Here is a 15,311-nt window from a genome sequence, read left to right as displayed (position 1 = left end):
TTGGTGTCTGTTACTAAATTTTTCTTTGTAAAATTTCCCGAAATATTTTTTTAGTTCTTACTTTACTACCCTGTTTTTGATTTAGGGCTGTCGATACTAACTTAGTAAAGGTTGTACATTAAACTGGTCACTGTCTAAGAATGCTCAGTCAATAATGTGGCATTCAGTATGTGCTGATATAAACATTACTTGATACTGGCCTAAAACCCCAAAATCAAATTACACATTTTTCCTCTTACCTGTTGTGATATTTGATAATTAGAGCTGCATAATTAATTGAAATAGTATCAAAATCAACATGACCCAGTGTGCAATCCATATCACAGGAGCTGCAATTTTTTGATAAGGTAACGTGTCACTGCATACAATGATAATTTAAGAAAAGGTGGTGCTACAGAGATGCTTTGGTTTGCAATTCATTTTCTAGACATAAGGACACATACTTGTTTGTTTCAGACAACAACAAATTGATGGGGTTGAGGGATTAATAGGATATTATTCAAAGTGTTGAGATTTGTTCAGAATTGAGTGAAAAGATGCAGCTCTCTCATCCTTCAAAAACGGGATCATACTGAAAACAATCTGGTTCTACTTTAGCTGCAACACAATACAAGTGCACATTCCTGATGGATTACTTAGTAATGCAAATGCTGTATTTCTACTTCTTCCCCTGCAATCATCAAGAAAGGATAAAATGATTGCTGCTGTGATAATTCTCCAAAGTTTTGAAATACTTCTCATATTATTAAAAAAAGCTGCAGTTTTTTGTCGTCTGATAATCCTTCAGACTCTTTGATTTGTTGCTCCTGCTGGCTCTCCTGGATGGTTTTGTCTCATAACTGAAGTTAAGCACCCTGGCCATGCCAGAAAAGGCAGGAAATAAGAAGGATGTGAATTAGTAAAAATAGATGTAAGCAATGCAGGTTTAAAAAATTTTAAAGAAAAAAATCTGGAAAGAAATGCATTCATCACTTTTTCTAGAGCTCAAGAATACGTACGATTTTACAAGTAAAAGTGATGTAAAATAACTTGTTTGTTTATGAGAAAACTCCGCAGGGAACCTAGCCAAGCGTGGGCAGACTACTTTAGAAATCAGTTAATTTTATTCATTTTGTTTTACTGATAACTGAGATTTTTTTAACAATTACAAACTTAGTGTCACAAAGCTGTCAGGCTGTCGGAGGCACACCAGGCTCTCTCTCACCTAACAATGAAGCTCCGTGGTGCACAGTGTCTCTCTTTCACCCAACACGCAGTCTCTCTCCACCTGACATTGAAGACGTAAAGCACACAGTCTGTCCCTCACTCACCTGACAGTGAAGCACACAGTCTGTCCCTCACTCACCTGACAGTGAAGCACACGGTCTGTCCCTCACTTACCTGACAGTGAAGCACACAGTCTGTCCCTCACTCACCTGACAGTGAAGCACACGGTCTGTCCCTCACTTACCTGACAGTGAAGCACACAGTCTGTCCCTCACTTACCTGACAGTGAAGCACACGGTCTGTCCCTCACTCACCTGACAGTGAAGGACACAGTCTGATCCTTACTCACCTGACAGCGTAGCTCTGGGACACATGGTGTCGGCACTGTGTCTGTCATCACTCCCCTGCTTGAGCTGACTGAAACATGCTGAAGCTCCAGAGCTGATGTTCACATCCAGAGAGAAACGATAAGATGGAGAGTAAATACAGACCAAAATCACAGCAAAAATAAATGTATTCATAGTTGGACTGTTTTTTGTACTTTGAGTATAAATACGGTGCAAGAGTGCATAAAATAGCATAAATATAGGTCCCAGCCATCCGACAAGGGGTCTAAGTTAAGCCCTAAATGTCCTAAAAATGCCCCTGTGTACACTTGACATGTGCAGGTTGCATGTGTTCGGCTGCTGCGACTAGATTTGCCTCTTGTCAATGATGAGCAAGGACAACAAACAGTTTTTTTTTTTTATTTACTGATAAATATTATTAAAGTTTTTAATTGGCCCCTGACCTTCTGTCATTTTGTAAAAGCAAATTAAATTTCCCTGAAGCAGAGTAGCCAAGTATTGTAATTCATGTAAACAAATTCCAGTATTCACCCTAACACTTAGTCAGTGAACCACTGTAATAAAGATAGCCTGTGTGCTAAGCAGAAACAGGAGAGTAAAAATTTAGGATGCTCTGTGAAGAATAAGACATTATCTTCATGCCTTTATTAAAAAAAAAACACACTAAACTCCCGCTCTGTCAACATTATAACACTATGAACTGTGGGTAACTCGCTCAAGCAAAATCTGACCTATGGAGCGCCTGCATATGAGGCTTAAATAGTTCCCCAGGGAGCCATCGGACACTTTCTGATTTCACGGTGGGACACACCTGAGCCCTCACAGACTTACTGGCATTTAAGTCTTTGAATTGATGCGGTGGGACACTGGGACTGAGCCTGAGACAGTTTTATGTTCCTGTCTGGCTCGATACGGACTCCAGATGGTGCTGTTGACTGCAGTGGTACCTATTTTCTAAAACTGGCTTCTGGAGGATTTATTTTTTATTTTTTTGGATGCATCATAGTTTTGTGTCTGCAGTTAAAGGCAGCACATCAGAATCACATTTTGAGCAGCTGCCTCCTACTGAACAGCATCTTATCCTGTTCTACATCCACAAAACAAGCAACACGTGTGAAGATGTGTTTTCTTTTTAGGTTGGATCGACTGGTGGGGGTTTCATCATCAACAACAACAATTAATCAATCAATCAAATTTTATTTATATATATCCCCTTTCAAAGAAATCAAAAGCAATTCAGTTGCTTTACAGTTTGAAGAAACAAAAAACAAGAACATAGGAAATAAGCAAAAATGGATCTTAGATAAAAAGACACTACATAAAAGTTAGACTTAAAAGATAGGTTCTTAAATTCTGCTTAAAAGTTTCAATATTTCCAGCTTCTCTCAGATACTATGGCAGGCTTTTCCAGTATGATGTTATTTGCTGGTTCTCAGTATTCAGGGTTACCGCCAATCCTTAAAAAGTCTTAAAAGGTATTGAATTTTTTTTTTTTTTTTTTTTTCAAAAATAAGGCCTTAGTTGGTATTAAAATCTCTTAACCATTTGAAACCAGAGCAAAAGACATGGCCAAAAATGATCATGAAATAAATGAAACAAACAAAAAGTTAAAAGAAAATTAATCAGCGTTGATTAAACATCAATCAGTGTTGGTCCAGAACGTTAAGAAAATGTTGCTCTGTCATCTTCAGTATTAATGTGTCGTCCTGATGAATCTACAGTCACTGTTTCTTTTTCAACCCAGAAAACCAAAGAGATGTAGGATGAAGACAGCTGTTAACTGTGATTCTTTCCCTCCAGACTCGTGGATCTCTCAGTCAGCTTCAGTCCCCCGCAACCAAAAACAGACGGGAGTCGACTCTCCGTCACCTGCCACTTCCCTGCCTAAACCTCCAGGCCAGTCTTCCTCATCTACTTCCTCCTCAGGCTCCCAGCCACAGCCCAGGACAGTCAAGGTGATCCGCTCTTCACTGAGGTCCTGTTGCACATTAGCATGGTGGACAAACTTGAAATGTCTCATTTTTCATTTTAATTTTATAACTTTATTCTAGAGTTAGGTTAGAGGCATTTTTTTGTATCTGTGTTTTATATTTGTTTTGGCAGTCCTGCTCTTTAACGCACATGTGCATTAAAGGTACACTATGCAAGATTTTTCCTAAAAAACAATGCATAGATTTATAAAGTAAGTATTGCCTTTAAATCATTATTTATGACCGACAGCAGAAGTGTGTGACAGTGTATTTATCTGCAGAGAACCTGCCCTTTGCCTGTATTTTCTTATTTTTTTCTGATTTGAAAACAGTGCCAAAAAATGTTAAAATAGTGAGGCAAAACGCCAAGTGGAGAAAGCTTGTTCCCAAATGACAGTGAACTTGGAGTCAGCTTTCATTTTAACTTTTACTGTCTAAAAACATTAACTGACAATTCCTGCATATTCCTTTAAAATGTTCTTCCAACAAATTTCTTTTTTTTTTTTTTTTTTACATGAATCAACCAGTAGGATTTAAAACAGAATTTATTTCTAGATTAGATTAGATTACTTTATTAATCCCAAAGGAAACTGAAGCGCTAAGCAGCTCACAGTAAAAAGGAATTACACAACTAGACAGCAAAAACAAGTTAAAAACAACCAACGGATATAAAAAAAATAACACTAGCCTGGAAAAACACTTAAGAGCTAAAACATTAAATTAAAAATCAGAGGACAGAGGGTCAATAGTAGAAAAACTCAGTAAAAAAAAAAGTGAAAAAAAGTGCAAACTAGCCTAGTTATGTGCAAAAAAAGCAAGGAATTAAAAAGCTTTATTGCCGTTGGAAGAAAGGACTTCCTAAGGTGTTCCCTGCTGTTGGTTTGTAGTATTTTTTGTGGTAATCAATGAATACTATCTTGCTGTTTTGTTGTACTGTTTAGCTGTTTTTAAAGGAAGCACATCAGCAGTTTGTGCGACAGATTTGGGATTGTGTTGTCTTTGTTCTTTGTATTTGTTCAGCTACATGGGAACAATCTGTGGTTTGAGAGAACGTGATTTAAACGTATAAACCAGAAGTTTTACGTGGCCAGAATGAATCTGCAGAGGTTGCACGTGCTCCGCTGGCAGCTGATAGTCATAGATTACTTATTGCTGTTGTAAAACGTCCCTGCAGCTAACTCATTGTTCTGTTTGTTCATCTCAGGTGACGTGTGCCAACTGCAAAAAGCCTCTGAAGAAAGGCCAAACGGCCTACCAGCGTAAAGGCTCCACACACCTGTTCTGCTCCACCACCTGTCTCTCTGCCTTCTCACACAAACCCGCCCCCAAGAAGAGCTGCACCATGTGCAAAAAGTGAGTCTACGTCCTGGAGGTGCTGGAAACCATTTCAGTAAAAAACACATCATGGTTTGAAGTTAGGATTGTTCATGCAACAAGTTGGATACCTTAAAGCAGAGGAGTTGTAACAATAAACCAAATCTGTGGTTTAGTTTGACTGACAGTTAAGAGTAAATCAGTGTTCCTGCTTTTGTTTTGTTTCTGTTTAAGATTATTTTTGGGGATTTCTTTGCATTTATTATAGTGGAGTTACATGATAGGAAAGGGGGGAGAGAGAACGAGCTAGAGGCCGCTCGAAGTGTTCCTGTTTTAAAGTAAATTTCTAGCTGTTTTTTTATTTATTTTTATCAAGTTTTTTTATGTGTTGGGGAAAAACATATATATATTCACATTCACTGTACAGACCTTTTTTCTCCCCTTCCCCCTCCCTATCCCTTATCACGAACACCTGAATATAATAGCCAGAAAGTTGAGAAATAATACATTAATACATGAACACACACACACACACACACTCACATATTACACAATAAAATAATTTTGTCTGCATTTAGAGTTTCATAGTGAGTTAAGAAAGGCTGCCAAGCATGAAGAATTTCTGAATTGATCTCTTTTATAATAAATTGAATCTTCTCTAGTTGAACATAATAACACAACCTCTCTCACCCAATAATTTATCATTAAAAATAAACAGGCGGCCGTGGTTCTTTCCATTTTAACAGCATCATCCTTCTAGCAAAAAGAGTACAGAAAGCTTTCATGTTGGTTTGCAGCTCAGTCAAGCTGATATATTTTCACTCCAAAAAGGGCCATAAATGGACATAACACAATTTCTAAAAAAAAAAAAAAAGGTTGCAAATTTTTTTACAGGTTATTAAAGATAGATTCCCAAAAACAAATTTGGACAGGTCCAAAACATGTCTGGGTGGCAGGTTCTTGACAACATCGGTCGAATTTGGGGTCAAGATCTGCTTTAATCTTGCACAGTGTTGCTTTAGTCCACTGTAGACGATGTACAATTTTTGTAATTCAACTGCTACATGTTAAAGACAAATAGAGGAAGAGCAGATTCTGCCTGTTATTTTTTGCCACAGTTCTTCTGAAATTTTGTTCACTAGATCTCCTTCCCATTTATTCTTGAGTGACTCCAGCGTCATCGGCTTATATGTGTTTAACAACTGATAAATTACATTAAACTGCATTTCCAGCAGTTTTTAACTAATGTCTTTTCAAGTCTTAATCACTTTTTAAAACTTTTATCGCTTTTACTAACTGATGCACATTTTTTCTGGAGATGTTAATTTATCTGTTCTGTTTTTTCAGGGACATCACAAACATGAAGGGCACCATCGTGGCGCAGGTCGACTCCAGCGAGTCCTTCCAGGAGTTCTGCAGCACGGGCTGCCTCGGCGCATACGAGAACAAGCAAAACCCGCCCAAATCGGGCCTTAAAACCAAATGTACTGTCTGTGGCAAGCTCACAGAGGTAAGTCTGTCCATCACACCGAACAACACGTACTTTTCTTTAGGTCCTCCAGTCGTCACCAGAGACTCATGCCGCTAAAGTCCTCACAAAGGAGTGAAAAACTGAGTAGCAAGTCCGTTGTTTGTTTGCAGCTTTACAGAAGTAAGATCACGTCTTGGTGCAGTCCAGAGGTGTCTCTAATAATGCGGCTCCTTCAGGGTAAACGAAACATCCTTCTCTGTAATGTCCAACAGCCTCAAAGCGACAAGCGTGTTTTGGATGTTCTTTTGCTTGGATGTTTGTCGTTAAAAAAAAGTCGAGTTGCATTTCATCAACATCTTCTCACCTCTTTTCTATTCTTCCATCTTTAATTCTTATCATTTACAGCTGTACTTTAGCTGGTGTTAAGTCATGTCTTTGTTTTTTTTATTAAACAGCCAGTGGGGTTGTGGTTTATAGCGTGTGGTTAAAAAAAACCCATGACAACCAGATTGTCGTTCTAGTTTTTGTGTCAGAGTCAGAGTATAGATATTAGCACAGATAGTGAAAGCAAAAAATTATCTACCCTCTTCACTTAACATGAACTTGAAAACCTCAGAATGGCGACAGAAATACATTGACTCTTATTTTTCTCTTTGTATTGTACTGAGAGTTGCTAGGGGCAACTAGTTTGTTTTTGTGAGTTTCCGTCAGCAACAGCCTTTTTTTTTAACTATCTGGACAAAATTAATCAGAAAATATTTGATGAGCAGCGCTACTGATCAAAATTGTCAAGGGAATGACTCAGAAAAAATTAAATATCATAAAAATCCCAAAATACACAGTGTGTGGGGCTTTAATGAGCGTTCTTTTAACACCGTTTCATTGCCTCGTTGTCTCTTTTATTGTCTTCCTCCTCAGGCCACTTTCATTCAATATTTATCTCTTTCTTGTTCCTTGTCTGTCGTCACCGTTCTCTCGTTCACTCTCCTGTTATTGCCGTCTCTCTTTTCTCCAACCCTCCAGTTCAGTGTGGCGTTTTCGGGCCCGTCTGCAGCAGGCCTTCAGCTCAGTCTCCATGGCCACCACATGCTAAAACAGCTGTTTTAAAAACTGAAGAATAGTTCCTCCCACATGAAAATTATTCATTAGTTGTTAGTCTGTGTATCCAAAATAAATGAACAAACTGTTGTTAGTTATTTTTTTTAGGTTGCTTTAAAGCTCCCATGTTCAGTATTAGTCTGTTGTATCACTGTGTGCCCTGGCTAACCACTACAACTGTCTCCTAGCAACAACATCTGCATTTGTGACATCCTAAAATAATTTGCATTATTTATGTCTTCTTCTTGATGTTCTTTGCATATAAAAGCAGCAGCGACGCCTCTGCCAAACTACATTAAAGTGATTTTTACAGTCACAACATAGACAGCACGCCTGGGTCTGCATTTAAAAGAAAACATGATTTTTCTTTTCTGTCTGTCGCCATAGTTTTAGAGTTTAATTATTTTAATTTCGGCACATTGCAGTTGTTTAAATGAGTGGTTGTATGGGTCTCTGTGCTGTGATTGGCTAGAGGCCAAAATGGTTTTTGTCTATTCATAGTGAATAAACGTTCAAAGAGCAGAGAGCAAATGACAAAGTACACATCCATATAAAATAATAATCACATCAAATGTGATGGTGTGGTATTGTTATTTTTATTTCTAACCGCTTCTGAATCAGATTTATAGAGTAGTTACTGTATCCTTACATATATTATCACTGAGGCGTGGAGGAAAAAATAAGACCTTGATATCTTGTAATATCACAATATTACATCTTTACATGGTAGTTTTTTTTAAATTATATAAATGATAAATATTGTAAAAAAACCCAAAAAAAACCTTTTGCTAGCCTACGAGAATAATAAAAGTCTATTGCTTTTTCGGTCCACTAGAAACATTTGAACAGACTAAAAATTATTTCTCATTAGATGCGAACAAATTTTTCCTATGGGGACCTCTAATTTGCAGTTGAAAAAGTTAATAAATGTTATTGTAATACTCAGCATTTAGCAAACAATCGCAGTTGTATTGTATCGTGGCGTTTGGCTTCGTGATTCTGTTATGATGATATGAAAATACAAACACTGTGATAGAAGATTTTGCCCAAAACTGTTGGATTTACTGAAGAAATTTAAACAAAAATGACACTTTCTGCTTCTTCTTTTCTCTCTGTCCACAGATTCGCCACGAGGTTAGCTTTAAAACTGTGACCCATAAGATCTGCAGCGACACGTGTTTCAACGTGTACCGCCGGGCCAACGGGTTGATCATGAACTGCTGCGAGCAATGTGGCGACTACCTGCCCAGCCGAGCGTCAGCCAACCACTTCCTGCTGGTCGACGGCCAACAGAAACGCTTCTGCTGCCAGAACTGCATCAGGGAGTACAAGCAGGTACTGTAGGCCCCTCCACGGGCTGCAGGTGTGTGAAAGGTGCCTGATCGGAGCTGTGTGATTGATTCATTTATTTTAATCAGCTGTATTCATTTAAAATTGCAGCTCTGTCAAAGTAATTTGGCTGTGGTGACCTCACCTCCTCCTCACAGCCACGAAACTGCGCCCACAGCAACTGACATGTAAATACAGTAAATTGGCCTTGTTACTCAACCTCCCTAAAATATAAAAAGATTTTAAGTTGCTGTAATACTAGTGTGAATGCTGATAATATGAAATAAATATCCAGCGGTCCTTAAATGGACATGAAACAAACGGGCCAGTCAAGTGATGACGACTTGCGTTCAGAAAAAGGAAAAAAAATAGCGTTTAGGGGGAACGCAGAGATAAGAAACGTTTAAACATCGCTAAAATAAAGAATTAGTGTTTACGGACTTTAGGGACGCCACAGTGAGAAGATTTTACCGGAGCTTAATAAACTTTTGACAGCACTTGTGTTACCAATCACACGGCATTTAAAAAAAAAGATGATTCACCGATGAGGCTCGATGTCTGTAGAGCATTTCCGCTGCAGCGTCACTATAAGAGCACTGCACTGGTTCAGCACAAGTTGACTTTGTTTTTGAAGTAGTCACAAGAAATGCAGTGTGTTTGTCAGTGAGATAAGCACCGTTATCATTCATCAAACGTGTTTACAAAACTAGACAATGGTCGTTTTTGGCATTTTTTAACCAACATTGTTTAACACCAGTAACAGGAACTACTGCAGCAAGCCTTGTGGAAATGTTATGTGATTGTATACAACCTCCTGGTTTGGTAAACATTTTATTTGCATTATTAATTTATTAAAAATAGGTAGCTGTCTACTCTTCACGATAGAGGAATTTCCAATTTTGAGGGCGTTAGTTCTTCTCCACGAGTGTTTTTTTTTTAATGTTGTCGTCCACCATGTGAATTATTATTATTTATTTATGGATGGATATTTATGATGGAGAAAATTTCACTAGCTGGTCACTTTATGACCTGCCTGATTATATCGATCGATCAGAAACCTCCAAATGATAACTGACAGGGATTCACGTGACATTATTAGTGATGCAGAGTGTGATTGCAGCACACAGAAACAGATTAGTGCTCAGCACACGCTCATATCTCCTTTAGACCTCCAGTAAAAACTGAATAACAGAATTACTAACCAGGTTACAACGAAATTGTGTTGCTAAGTGATACTATCTAGAGATTAGATGTTGGAATTGTATTCGTTGCCTGGCAACGGCAGCTTATTAGACACTCCTCTAATGAGTGGGGAAAAGCTATAGATTCTCATTTCTGTGGTGTAAAAGTCAAACAACAGACTGTTCAGTGGCTGTTTACATGCACACTGATATTCTACAATTTTTCCAAACATGTTAATAATTTGAATTTAATTCGGGTTATGTTCGCATATTCTGTTTGGATGTTAAGAATTAGACCTTTATCTAAAGTACAATTTTCCCACTAATAATATTATTATTCAAGTTTTTTTTTTAATTCTAATAAAGGTTTATGTATTGATTTGTTTCTCACACGCATAAAGCAGTCTACAGGAGAAAATTGAAAGTTTGCATTTTCAGAGATAAAACAACATAAAGTTAAATAATGACTGCGTGAGACCAGTCCCATACATCCTCACCACCAGATGAGGGACATAATTAAAGCATAGATATCTGCACTGTGGCACGCAGGCACATGATCTTTTACTCAACCAAAAAAATACAGACCTTTTTCCTATATAGGTGCTAAAACCAGACCGGCAGTTATCAAAGAGATGTGGTTAAGAATAAACATTTATTTCCGTTAAATGTCTTTTTTTTTTCTATAAAATGTACAAAAATCTTTGAGTCTGGCAAACTATCAGTTTCTGTAAATAAAAGAAAAATCATAATTTATACCAGCAGGAGATACATTTTAAATTCTGTTTTGCCTCTCAGTTTTAAATCAATTTTTGAGGACCTAAAATTGATTTAATAATTACACTTTTGCACGCTGAGGAGAATCACCTTATCCTTTACTAATGTGTCATAGTGTCATCCTTTTTGTATTTTGTGTAGTTAAATGAATAAAAGTGAAAATAGTTTTACAACATATTGAAGACGCATTATATCAGGTCATAAAAGCAGGACAAAAAGTATAATCTATGTGCTTTTGTAGCAAAGCAAGGCACTCAAAAAGCAAGCATATAGATTTTTGCCGTTTTCTCTAATGCTCATATGTCATCAAGGCTTACTCAAGACAGAAAATGCTCTGGGTGTCCACAAATGCATTGAAACCTCCAAAGAAGAGGATCCATAAAGACCACAATTTGTATTATTGTATCCTTCGCTCTCTGTGGTGCACCTTCACCATGTTGCATGGTACGCATAGTACGAATGTAATTCTCGAGACACAATTTTAGAAAAACATTCACACATTTTTGCACTTGAAAAGTTCATCTTTTTGTGACAGCAGAACGTTATGTTGCTCGCTGTTTGACCTGATGCGTCCTCTCTCTGTCTCAGGCACACAGTAAACTTGCGAGCTGTCTGACCTGCAAAACGCTGATCAAGACGGGCGAGGTGCTGCACAGCCTCGGAGCGGGCGGCACCATGGGCTCCTACTGCTCCGTCAACTGCATGAACAAGGGCAAGCTGGCGTCGACCTCCTTCATCAGTGAGTCACCGGAAAAAAAATGTAATACAGAAACTGAGCTTTTCTGAACCACAAACTTTCAGGAATGTAGTCTACGTTTTCAACCATTTCCCATGGTAGAACAGGGCCTTCAGATAGAGTTCTGGACAGTTAGGAATTACAATGTTTTCCATCTGAATGTATTAAGGTTTGCACGTTGTGATGATCAATAAGCAACTTAACAAAGCAGCAGAAAAAAGCCCCTCGTTTGATCGATGATGTTCATCCCAGCACTGAACACATAAACCGTAGTTGCTTGCATAGAAAGACCTTTTTAGAAAAGCATGTGTAAAACATGCTTCTTCATGTGAGTTTTAATGTTTATTTAATGTCTTTGTGCACAGACACAGAGCCAACGTGTCACTTCTGTAAGAGAAACTCATTACCGCAGTACCAGGCCACGCTGCCAGAGGGAAACATCCTCAACTTCTGCAGCTCACAGTGTGTCACCAAGTTCCAGGTGGGGACTCTTTTTGTCATTTCAAAACCAGACAACACTAATCTTTTTTAAAAAAAATGCATACATGCATACTGATCTCATGAATTAACCAGGTAAAAGAGTACTGGATCGAACTAGACGTGCTGAAAGTTGGTGTTTTCTACATCCCCTGCATTCCAGTGTGAATCAAACAGGTTTTAAGATACAACAAATTTGCCAGAAACATAAAGAAAGAAGAGAATGTTTACGATTAAAATATGAAAAAATACTAAATTAATGTAAAATATATCTGTTTTATTCATAGTTTTTTGTGATTTTTATAATAAACGTTTCCATTTTTATTTGTTTCTTGACATTGCAGTACTTCATTAATATTTATTTGTGTGTGGGGAAAAATGAAAATCAAATACTGCAAGAAACATGAATTCAAAATAGAATAATGTGCAAAAGTTTAAGTTTAGTGTCTTTTTTATATGTTTTTTTTTAAGTTCTTCAGTTCTATCTTTACTTTGCAGAATGTGATTTTTATTATTTGTGTTTATTGATTTTTTTTTTTTTTTTTTAGAATGGCAAAAATCAAGAAACAGTTATAGTATTTTTTTAATGAGGGGAAAAAAAGAAACCTGTTTAATTTATAGTATATTTCCTAATTTTATTGTAATTTTTTCTATTGTATATTTGTCTCTTGACTTTTTGTGTGTTTGTGGAGCACACCCCTTATCTCCATACATATTAGTAAGAACATAAAATATTATTAGAAGTAAAAAAAATAAAAAGATTACCTGTTACCATCTGCTAATCTGACACATCCTCAAGAACAGCAGCCAAAAGCACAAACATAAAAACCCTCAGTTCCCTCAGTGTGGTCGATGACCTGATTAGTTTTTAGCATAAATTTACATACTAACTTAAAAACAGGTCATTTGACTCTATCAGTGTTTATGACACAGAGTTTGTCTCATATTTTACCTCCCACATGTGAAGAGAAGTTTGTGGGCGTAAAAATATATGCAAGTCTGTGGGTTTATCGGCTTCATTAATTACCTCTAAATACAGCCAGGTGGTGTGTTTTGATATATCAAGGTGCGTAAGGAGGGCCATGAGACATGTTGGATGTTGTTAAACACCAGCTGCTCGTCTTAAAAGTTTTTTATTTTCTCTATGTGATGTCTTTTTTTTTTTTTAACAGAACACAACAATTCAGACGGCCACAAACGGACAGACGCCCCTCTCCACCACAAACAACGCCGTCCAGCTGAAATGTAATTACTGTCGAGGAGCATTCAGCCTGAAGCCCGAAATTCTGGAGTGGGAGGTGAGATCATCCTCTCAGGGAGAGTTTTAACAGAGCTGTAATAGTTTGTGTATACGCGCTAAAACGGCACAGTACGAGGGTCAAGATGCAGTGCACGCAAAATACACATTACAAAGATCGATGCCCGCAAATTTTTAGCTATTCACAGTTAGTAACAGGTGCAGAGGTTAGCACAAAACGAGGGGATTGGTGTGTGTGTGTATCCCACTATGGCGAGCACAAATCAAACGGCGGAGCTGAAAGACGGCAGCTGACCGTGACCCGCCTGCAGGTTCACGGTCAGCTGCAACAAAACCAGAGAGCGAGTTTTGTATTAAATGAACGGATCTGTGAATGGAAACACGTCACGTTCGTGCACATTCAGCAGCATTACCCAGATGGGCTGATCATAATATCCGCACGTCATCTGAATCGGCCAACATGCTGATTTTTTGCCAAAATGACATATTTTTTTTAAATTGACAAAGTGAACATGTACAAAACATCAACCCTCAGATGAAGTATTTTTCTTATTTTTCACTATGAATGAATATTACACACATTGAACTGCATTATATTTGATGTGTTATCACAATAAGAGTATGCATGATGTGATGTTGATTCCACTACAGAGGAGTTTGTAGAATTAGTGAGTTGTTATATATCAGCGTATCAGATATCGGCAAAAAATCCAATATCTTGCATCCATAGAAACTTTACAAGGTATTGAACTCAAGTTTACCAGAGAAGCAGTATACCTTATCAACGTTACAGCTGAAACAAGTTTTCAGTCAGTAGGAAATTAATCCTCAATAGTTTTCATTAATTGTTTGTGTCCTCTTTTTTTTGTCTTTCCTTTGAAAAATGGCAAAATACATTGCTTCTACCCTTTCAAATGTGAATATTTGCTACTTTTCAAGGTCCTCTGTGAGATTCAATGTTGCAAAATTTGGGGTCTCGGTCTTTTCAAACAAGGCATTTTAATGTGTCTGTTTGGGCTCTTGGAAATTGTGATGAGCATTTGTTCTTAGAGAAAATTACTAGCAGATTTACCAATAATGAAGGCTGAAGCCTTTGTCTTTCTTGGCTTGGGACAGGAGAGACCAAGCCTCAGAGACCAAAGCTGTCTGTGTTTGTTAGACGGAGATGGACAAGAAAAGAAATGACCTGGTTTAGTGAAACTAAACCCTTAATCTTTGTAATTTCTTAAAATCCTAAAGCCATAATAGGTATATTAAATATATCCGAATGTGTGTGTCTGCAGGAGAAGGTCTACCAGTTCTGTAGTAAGACGTGCTGTGAGGACTACAAGAAGCTCCACTGCATCGTGACGTTTTGTGAGTACTGCCAAGAGGAGAAGACGCTACACGAGATGGTCAAGTTCTCAGGAGTCAAGAGACCTTTCTGCAGCGAAGGTTTTTATCTCCTCACCTCTTCTCTCGAGGACACTCGAGAACAGTTTTGAACTAGTGAAGAAGACTGATTTAGCTTCCTGGTGGCAGTGATTGACTGTTTTTTTTAATGGCTTTTTGTGTCTAGATATATGTGTTTATTTTTTGTCATTTTTAAGCATATTTCTTGTGTATATCTGATATTTTGTATCCTGGATTTTGCTTCATTGCTTCCAGATTAGACTCCTTTCTAGTTTATTAATTATTTGTTATTTTTTTAATAATTTTTTTGTTGTATTTCCAGGCTGTAAGCTGTTATTTAAGCAGGATTTCATCAGGCGGTTGGGTCTGAAGTGTGTCAGCTGTAACCACTGCAACCAGCTCTGTAAGAGAGGTTTGACCCGGCAGCTCGGCGGCATGACGCGAGACTTCTGCAGCGAGGGCTGCGCCAAGAAGTTCCACGACTGGTACTACAAGGTACGCTCCTACGCCGTATATCCGTCAAATAAACTGGAGAATAAGTTTTTGTGAATGCCCTGAAAGTTTTCCTCCTGTGGCCACCAGGCGGCGAGGTGTGACTGCTGTAAGGTGCAGGGGAACCTGACGGAGTCGGTGATGTGGAGAGCAGAGATGAAGCATTTCTGCGACCAGGAGTGTCTGTTGAAGTTCTACTGCCAGCAAAACGAGCCCATCATGGTCACACAGAAAGGCCCCGAAAACACCACATTAGGTACAAACTG

At 38.0% G+C, this 15,311-nt stretch overlaps 1 protein-coding gene across 2 annotated transcripts in view; it reads left to right on the top strand.

Moving 5' to 3' along the window:
* The window catches only part of zmym2 (zinc finger, MYM-type 2), a 46,158-nt gene that overhangs the window by 12,712 nt on the left and 18,135 nt on the right, over window positions 1–15,311 (top strand). For both annotated transcript variants that reach the window (XM_088083594.1, XM_088083595.1), the window contains exons 4-13: window positions 3,354–3,508; window positions 4,728–4,876; window positions 6,185–6,347; window positions 8,529–8,741; window positions 11,279–11,429; window positions 11,792–11,907; window positions 13,076–13,201; window positions 14,445–14,595; window positions 14,876–15,048; window positions 15,136–15,301. In XM_088083594.1, the coding sequence (XP_087939720.1) occupies window positions 3,354–3,508; window positions 4,728–4,876; window positions 6,185–6,347; window positions 8,529–8,741; window positions 11,279–11,429; window positions 11,792–11,907; window positions 13,076–13,201; window positions 14,445–14,595; window positions 14,876–15,048; window positions 15,136–15,301 (1,563 nt within the window). The remainder of the gene's footprint in view (window positions 1–3,353; window positions 3,509–4,727; window positions 4,877–6,184; window positions 6,348–8,528; window positions 8,742–11,278; window positions 11,430–11,791; window positions 11,908–13,075; window positions 13,202–14,444; window positions 14,596–14,875; window positions 15,049–15,135; window positions 15,302–15,311) is intronic.

This window comes from Plectropomus leopardus, chromosome 10, assembly GCF_026936395.1.
Source record: "Plectropomus leopardus strain MGB_pleo_1.0 chromosome 10, ASM2693639v1, whole genome shotgun sequence".
NCBI classification, from domain to species: domain Eukaryota; kingdom Metazoa; phylum Chordata; class Actinopteri; order Perciformes; family Serranidae; genus Plectropomus; species Plectropomus leopardus.
Note: the sequence above shows the minus strand (reverse complement) of the source record. Positions and strands in the feature narration are given on the sequence as shown.